The sequence below is a fragment of the Gymnoscopelus microlampas genome, assembly GCF_963454915.1.
Source record: "Gymnoscopelus microlampas genome assembly, chromosome: 5".
Taxonomy (NCBI): domain Eukaryota; kingdom Metazoa; phylum Chordata; class Actinopteri; order Myctophiformes; family Myctophidae; genus Gymnoscopelus; species Gymnoscopelus microlampas.
The window spans coordinates 16,301,359-16,310,462 of NC_139942.1; the positions used below are offsets into that span (position 1 = coordinate 16,301,359).

The following is a 9,104-nucleotide window of genomic DNA, read 5'->3' on the forward strand; positions in this document are numbered from 1 at the left end:
TACGGCTGCACAGTGTGGTATTCGAGCTGCACCGATGTAGAGAGGAAAGATCTGCAGTGTGTGGTTAAGACTGCACAGCGGATTATCGGTGCAGAACTGCCTCATCTGTGTGACGTTCACTCACGCCGTCTCCACAAGCGAGCCTCGAGAATTCTCGAGGACCCCACACACTAACCCTATACCTAACCCTAACCCTAACCTTAACCGCACGCGGAAGCCACGTAGTCGGAGTAATGGGATGTCGGACTTACATACTGTCCCCCACACCCCAGCCACCACTTGTTCGAGACCCTGCCCTCGGACAGACTGAAGGTAGTTAGAACCAGAACAAACATGCTGTCCAACAGCTTTTTTCCAAGGGCTGTAAAAAGTCTGCTGGATTCTGACTCTCAATCACGCACGCGTACTCGCCAAATATGAACACACCATGGATTTTGTTTCCCCGATCATGATGATGATGACAGTGCGTTGGTGTAGACTACTGAGCAAGTGCAATAATGTATATGTGCGATATGTTAATGCCAATAATGTTGCTTAGGCTACTGGGAAATGCAATATGTGCACACATTATATGTTTTTCGTTTATGGGGGCCTCCTTATTCTATTTTTTTTTTCCTTAATTATTTTATCCTTGTTTTTATTTATTTATCTTAAAATGACTGTGGGACTGACTGATCTGACTTTGACCACGGTTTTTTATTGTTCCTTCAATGTTCAGTGCTCTTCTTTTAATACTGTTGTTGTCTGCAGAGGTACCAAACTATGTTTCGTTGTGTATGCAATGACAATAAAGCTCTTATCTTAATTTTGACATATGGCACTAAATTGGGGGAAAAGAACTGTGGGAGGAGTAGCGGCCCGAAATAAAGTTTATCTAGAAAGAATAAAGTGTATAGAGTACTATAGTCTGGTTGCCCTACACTAATTACCTGGACAGTGTTGCTTTGTTCCTTGGCCACATTAAGGCTATTTTGAGCATTTCATTAGAAACAGAGGCAGTTCCACGGATCATGTTCAACTCAGATTTGGCTCAACAAAGGGAATGAACTCGTTCTCATGCTATTCAACAAAAAATGTGGAATGCCCTACCAAAAGGAGTAAAGGAGTGTAAACCCCTACTCACTTTCAAAACTGCCCTAAATATACACCTTCAGGAGGCTGCAATTCGAAAATGGCCTAACCTACCCTTTCCAGTTTAGTAGAACATGTATTGTGAATGTGTACTTCCATGTACTGTTGTTCTCATGTCTTACTAAATAAAGTACATCAATCAATCAATCATTATAGGCGAATCCCCCGCAAAAAAAACTAAACAAAAACAAAAACATACAACAACAACAACAACACATTTAAAAATAAAAAATAAAAAATAGCAGATCTACAAGCTCACACTGTGTCATATCACATAGTGAGCTTGTAGATCTGCCATTTAAACTATATGTTGTTAAAATAGCACAATGGAAACAGAGAATTATTTCTTCAGTGTTTAAATAAAAAAGGTGTAAAAGTAATTCATGTTTTCTCTGACAGGACTGACTGACCCCAGGATTGTGTTGTTGGGAAGTAGTCGCTCTGGGAAGAGTTCAGCAGGAAACACCATTCTAACAGGAAGTGATTTTAAAGTTAGTCAGGGAGGTCAGAGGTCAGCGCAGTGTGAGGTGAGACATGGTGAAGTAGCAGGGAGACATGTGACAGTGGTGGACTCACCAGGATGGTTCTACAACAGTCCACTACATAACACCTCAGAGATGGACAAACTGGAAATCCAGAACAGTGTGTCTCTCTGTCCTCCTGGACCACATGCTGTTCTTCTGGCGGTTCCTCTTCATAGAGCATTCACCAAAGTACAGAGAGTAGCAGTAGAGGAACACATGACACTTCTGCCACAGAGAGTGTGGAGTCACACTAGTATACTGTTCAACGGTGGAGACTGTCTGGGACACAGAAGCATTGAGCAGCACATTGAGGCTGAAGGAGAAGACCTCCGCTGGCTTGTTGACAAATGTGGGAACAGGTATCATGTCTTCAACAATAAGAAGAGAGATGACACTCAGGTCACACAGCTTCTGGAGAAGATAGAGGAGATGGTGTCAGGAAACACAGGTGGACACTATGAAGATGATGGAGATGAGAAGACGTCAGAGAGGATGAGGAACATAGAGGAGCATGTCCACACATTCATGACCAAGACACACAGACAAAGAACTGCTCTGAAAGCTCTGTTTGAAGGTGATGTTTATAAAACCTATTTTGTGTGTGTGTGTGTGTGTGTGTGTGTGTGTGTGTGTGTGTGTGTGTGTGTGTGTGTGTGTGTGTGTGTGTGTGTGTGTGTGTGTGTGTGTGTGTGTGTGTGTGTGTGTGTGTGTGTGTGTGTGTGTGTGTAATTGTGTTTGCCTGTCTGTCCTTATACATTCTCATATTGATTTATATATATTCTCAATATTTTGCCAATTTAATATATCGTTGCTGTCGGGCAGGAACCTTGTATCTCCATATTTCAACTTTTTATGTTTTTTCCCTTATCCCTTTTTTCACACAATAGCGCAGCGCAAAAGTAGCAAAAATAGCAGATCTACAAGCTCACAACGCGTCGCGACACGTGAGCTTGTAGATCTGCTATTTTAGCTATACTTGAAATAATTTGAAAGTGAAAGTGGTTAAGTGTGTGTGCGTGCAGTTTTATACATATTGAACAGATGAAAGGTATTAAAAAGAGCTTGTAACTAATAATATCTACATTGTATCCATTGGAACACATGGTTCTTTATTCCATTTCCTGTAAAGTAATGGTTTTGGACATACAAGGTTTACACCCGACAGTTATGATACTCTATATGATAAAAACCTGCAGTACAAAATACACTTTAATGTTATAACTTATCTAATGACAAACATATTCAGGACTTAATTTATGATTTGTTTTATTTACATAATTGATCACAAGAATATTCATTAACTTCAAATGATTGATACATTAGTTCTTCTGTTCTGTGGTCAGTTTAGTTACAATTATTATACAGTATAATGTAATAATTCATGTAGATTAATCCAATGTTAACACATCGGGTGCAAGCATTTTATAATAACAGATTACGTTCGGTGCCGAAATATCACCGTTGAGCTGCGCAGCGCTGTTTAAGCTGTAGACTCCACGACGTGCATTCCATGAGAAAAAAAGCATGCCTCCATTTTGCCCGATGGTACTGGCTAACGCCTGGAACGATAACATCGCTCACGCGAGTAACAATGGCGGAGCGATCGTGCACACAAAATTAGTCGTTTTCCCCAGAGTAAAAAGTTTCGGAGTTATAGGGGTTTTAGAGAAGGAAATAGAGCTGAAGCGGATGTGCGCCATGTTTTTTGACACGATGATGCATCTGGCCCATCCTTCTCAGATTCACCGTGGGTGATCCCAAAGCTGCTCCAGCCCCTCCCGTATGAAAAAAAAAAAAGACACCAAACACGTTTCGGACTGTGTTCGGCACCAGAGCGCTACTATGTGTTCGGTCTGGACCGTGCTTATTAAATATTTAAATCAGTGTTCAAGATAGGGTAATTGATATTTTTTTTGTTATAATAAGAGCTCAGTGTAATAAGTGTTAACCACTTAAACCCAAATACTGATTTGATTGGGGTCCCCCAGGGGTCTGTACTTGGTCCACTCCTTTTACCCCCTAATATCTTCACCGAAAATAGACGATCTACAAGCTCACAACGCGTTGCAAGGTGATGCATTTGAGTTTGTGTAGATATGCTATTTTTGCTGAATGTTTACTCCAGAATAGGGACGCTAGGGTTCATTTGGTTCAGTGAACTAATGTTGTGTGTGTGTGTGTGTGTGTGTGTGTGTGTGTGTGTGTGTGTGTGTGTGTGTGTGTGTGTGTGTGTGTGTGTGTGTGTGTGTGTGTGTGTGTGTGTGTGTGTGTGTGTGTGTGTGTGTGTGTGTGTGTGTGTGTGTGTGTCAGGAGAACATCAGAGTCTAGCAGATGTCAGGCTGATGGTGATTGGTGGAAAGCAGGCTCAGAGGAACAGAGCTGGAAACCGCATTCTGCAGCAGATTGTGTTCACAGAAACTCTATACAAGGTGGGTAATATGATATGAATGTGATGTTATAATGAATGAGCTCAAAGTAAACAGTAAATAGATGAAATATGAATGTGTTCTGATGATAATGTGAAAGTATCTGCTGTCATGAATGTTTGAGACATCATGTGATCAATGAACTGTCAGTGATCACATGTTCATTCAGAAAGAGAGAGAGAGAGAGATTGAAAGAGAAAAAGAGAGAGAGAAAGAGAGACGATAGTATAGGATAACAGTGTATTAATCATCTAGGGCTACAGTAGGTTCAGGATGTTACAGCAGCAAAAAGTAAAAGTAAAAAGTATCACATGGTGCTGAGTTCTTCATGACTGTAGGTAGAAATATAACTGTATACATCACTATTATTATTGGAGCATGCCCCCTGGTGGACATTTACAGTACGCTCTACTGTCTGCACCTTTATAGCTAGGTTATTCCATTATTCCATTCCATACAATTATTGTTATTATTGCCAGACCCAAAGGGTATGGCTTACATGAGGCGCTGTACCTGTTTCGTCCATACATGGGCATGCCCTCTTTGTCCTCAGGTCCCAGCCAGAAAAGTCTGTCCCCCTTTTGTCCATACATGGGCATGTTTTGTACCTGTTTTCTCCATACATGGGCAAAAAAAAGGGTTTGTCCCCTTTGTCCTTAGGCCCCAGCCATAAAAGTCTGTTCCCCTTTCGTCCATACATGGGCATGTTTTGTACCTGTTTTCTCCATACATGGGCAAAAAACAGGTTTTGTCCCCTTTGTCCTTAGGCCCCAGCCATACAAATCTGTCCCCCTTCCGTCCATACATGGGCATGTTTTGTACCTGTTTTCTCAACATCTGCACACACTCTGCACACGTCAAGCGAAGTCCGCTCAGGCACTGGCATAAGTAAATAGGCATAGGGGACTATTCAGGGGAATGCAATCAGACTGGAAGGTTTGCTGGTCTAGCCTATACACAAACAACTCCACACCAAATGCCTAAAATGATTTATGCTTTTCAGTTATAAAGTGGTTCGTAGGTGTATTACATACTAGGACTTCATTCTGGGTCTGGCAGAACCAGGTCTCCTGGTCTTGTTTTCTAAGAGAACAATAAATTAAATTAGTTCATTTCTGACAAGCTTGAGAAAGTAACTCCAATGAGGACATAATACAATACATGTTTTGTTTATTATGACTAACATACAGTAAACCTAATATTCCAGGAGTTTAAAACCCAGACTAAACTGACAGAATGTGTCAGACAACAAAGACGAGTTGCTGACAGAAATGTGAGTGTGGTGAACTGTCCAGACTGGTTGACTACGCCTCCATCACAGAAGATCAAAGACGTCCTTCTACACGGTGTGACTCTGTGTTCTCCTGGACTCCATGCTGTCCTGGTGACTGTTGATGTCAGGTCCAGTTTCTCTGAAGCTGACAGGAGATCAGTGGAGGAACACATGGAGCTGCTGGGGGACAGGTTCTGGAGACACACTCTGGTTCAGTTCACATGGGGATACTGGCTGGGAGAGAGACGTGTTGAGGAGTACATAGAGTCTGAAGGAGAATGTCTGAGGTGGCTCCTGGAGAAATGTGGCTTCAGGTATCATGTTCAAGATGGTGCCAAGTGGGACATTTCAGAAGTAACAGAGCTGATGGAGAAAACAGAAGACATGGTAACGTTGAACAGTGGACACTTTGGACCTTCAAGACAGAAGACACTGTTTGAAAGACAGAAAGGAAAGAAAACAGAAGAAAAATGGAAGAAGAGAGAGCAGGAGCTGATAGAGAGGATGTTGAAGTTTGCAGTGAAGGAGCCAGAAGGAGTAATCCTGCCAGCTGTCAGGAGAAGGAACAGCATGGATCATGCTGTTATTCCAAGTAGTGAGTATAAATAAACTGTCTGCAACATATTGTAACTGTTACTGTGAGAGCCCCTTAATTCAAGTAGTGAGTATCAGTGCGTGCGTGCGTGCGTGCGTGCGTGTGTGTGTGTGTGTGAACTTGAAGGAAATCAGTAGGCTGTCCCGAAGAGATGGATGGTTCATAATGAGGAACAGAGACATGTAGAGATGGTGGGCGGGGCTGCAGGGATTTCACATCCAGGTGTGTATTTAATCTCATTGAAATGTCTTGCTGTCTGTCGTCTTCTGTTGCAGTGAGTGGTGGAACACCATCTGAAGCAGGAAGTTCATACCGCTGGTCACCTGACAAGGTCCATGATTGGCTGCTGAAGAGACATCCTGGACCAATAGCGTCCTCTTCAGGATATGACACCATGAGTGAAGCTCCCAGCCAAGCAGATACTGATGTAAGTGTTCATGGATCTTTTTCTAAACGTACCTTTTTCAATACATTTTTCATTCACACACAAACACATTTTTGGCCCCTGTCTTTTTGGAAAACTCCAGCCAGATAGAAGATATTTAAAAATACTGTTTTTGCATTTCCGCGAGGACACGGTAAACCATGGATTTGTCTGCCACGCCACATTGTGCGCCACAGTTTCTGGTTTATGACGTCATCTCCTTGAATTAATTCCTTAAGGCGTTACCTTCATTGTTTACATCAGGATTACATTTCATGCAATGGCGGACATGGGCGATAATAGCGTTGATTCTAACCCTGCTAACAGTACACTTGCTATTCCACTATATTGAGCAACAGACGTGTCAGAATGTACTATGGAGGTCACTGTATTTATAATCCAACATTCAGACGGTAACAATCAGTGTCAGGCTCTCTAAATATGTTAATGTATAACCTATTTCTACAGTTTCATTGAAGTGAACATGCATTTAAAGAGCATAGTTTTTAGTTTTAGGTTGCATGTAATGGATTGATCCTGTAGTGCAGTGGTTCTCAACCTGTGGGTTGGGACCCCCAGGGGGATCCCCACATGATGTTGGAGGGTTCCCCAGATGACAGTAAAGTGACAATTTGAGGACTTTTACGACCTTTTTAATACCGTAAAAAATTGCTTGTAGAACAGCTATTTTAACAGTAGGCTATTTTATCTGTGGAAACGAGTCAAACTAAATTGAATGCCTCAACTCCTACAATTCCAAGTGTTTGTCGGGGGTCCCCAGTTCAATTATGATTATTTTGGGGGGTGCCCAGTTCAAGTGATTATTTTGGGGGGTCGCAGCCTGAAAAGGTTGAGAACCACTGCTGTAGTGTTTACTAATGTACACTGTTCTGTTTCAGTCTGTTTACAGAGGACATGTTGGACCTTTAGACTCAACAGAAGACAGCTCTGTCAGAGACACAGGACACTTCAAGGTGGGACATGAGACAAGACAGAAGACACTGTTTGAAAGACTGACAAGAAAGAAAAACTTAGAAATAACAACAGAAGCATGGAGGAGAAGAGAGCAGGACTTGATAGAGAGGATGTTGAAGTTTGTGGTGTCGGAGCCAGAAGAACCAACCCTGCCAGCTGTCAGGAATAGGAACAGCATGGATCATGCAGTTATTCCAAGTAGTGAGTATAAATAAACTGTCTGCAACATATTGTAACTGTTCCTGTGTGTGTGCGCGTGTGGCGTGCGTGTGCGTGTGTATGTGCGTGTGCGTGTGCGTGTGCGTGTGTGTGTGCGTGTGCGTGTGCGTGTGCGTGTGTGTATGTGTGTGTATGTGTAAACCTGAAGGGAATCAGTAGGCTGCCCTGAAGAGATGATGACCTTCTGGGGTAGCAGAGGTCAAAGGTCAAAATGACATCATGGTTCATAATGTGAGGAACAGAGACATATAGAGATGGTAGGCAGGGCTGCAGGGGGGGGGCTGCAGGGTTTTCACATCCAGGTGTTTTTATTCTCATTGTAAATGTCTTGCTGTCTGTTGTCTTCTGTTGCAGTGAGTGGTGGAACACCATCTGAAGCAGAAAGTTCATACTACCGATCACCTGGCAGGAAGGTCTCTGATTGGCTGCTGAAGAGACTTCCTGGAACAACAGCATCCTCTTCAGGAGTTGACACCATGAGTGAAGTGGACACCATGATAGGTGCTGATGAGATGAGTGTGAGAGATGAAGATGTTTCATGAAATGGAATCATAGTTGAATGGGTAGAGAGCCAGTCTGGGAAACAAAAGGTACCAGGTTTGATTCCCAGCCCGGCACTGTGCCTAGATGTCCCTCAGCAAGACAGTTAATCCCTAACAACTTCTACCGTTTTTACATCTTGATGTAGTCGTTGATGACTAATAGTGTTGGTTACAATTGGAACATAATGTTTTATGATGTATATTAATTACATATATTGTATATATATGTATATGATAGATAAATCAGCTTTAAGAATATACAATCTGGCCATATTAGGCTAATATTTGCATTGTTCAGTAGTCAAGGACATGTTGACAGTACACATTTAATGTCTTACTAAAATATGTGTTTACTATGTATACAGATGATTGATATACATACAGATTAAACTGGCAAATTAATAGAAGTAAAGGGCATGAATCTTTCTAGAATAAAGGACAATCTAAGATTACATATTCACAAAATATGAAATATATTCTGTTACAGTATGGACAACTCCTGCTCTTAACACCTGCTGTATGTACAGTACATTAAACACTCTCATAAACTGTTTACCTGTCCAAATGGCTGCAATGTATATGTCCATCAATATCACAACATAATTTAACCTGGGAACACATCAATATAGTTTGTTTTCCTAAAGACTGAACTGGCAGATATAGCATGTCAGATTGTCACATCGATTTTCCATTGGTGTGATCAGAAATTAAAAAATGTTATAAATTGCTTTAAGTCTTCCATAAAAAAAAAAAAAAAACTTCCATTTCACTAACAATAATAGACAAAATTAGGACATAAAACTTTTATTGAAAAGCATTTAATTAAATGTAAAATTTGTATAAAACATTTAAGGAAAATACAGAATAAATACAGAACGTTGTGAAATAAAGAACAGAACCGTATCAGAACAGTGATTTACAGACTGCACAAAATGGCTGCCAAAGACAAAAGGTCCATTTCATTCTGAACCAACGTACAAAACGTTAGAATCACA

At 41.4% G+C, this 9,104-nt stretch overlaps 1 protein-coding gene across 2 annotated transcripts; it reads left to right on the forward strand.

The window, feature by feature from the left end:
• Positions 1 to 2,167: 2,167 nt before the first annotated feature.
• On the forward strand, positions 2,168 to 8,271 carry LOC311046248 (uncharacterized protein). 2 transcript variants are annotated; one of them, XM_084058455.1, is made up of 6 exons: positions 2,168 to 2,229; positions 3,966 to 4,084; positions 5,289 to 5,949; positions 6,225 to 6,382; positions 7,273 to 7,549; positions 7,922 to 8,271. In XM_084058455.1, the coding sequence occupies exons 1-6, from the start codon at positions 2,181 to 2,183 to the stop codon at positions 8,107 to 8,109; spliced, it is 1,452 nt and encodes a 483-aa protein (XP_083914581.1). In that variant the 5' UTR covers positions 2,168 to 2,180; the 3' UTR covers positions 8,110 to 8,271. The 2 variants fall into 2 exon arrangements, with proteins under 2 accessions (XP_083914581.1, XP_083914582.1); XM_084058456.1 differs by having other exon boundaries at positions 6,225 to 6,376.
• The last annotated feature ends 833 nt before the right edge of the window (positions 8,272 to 9,104 follow it).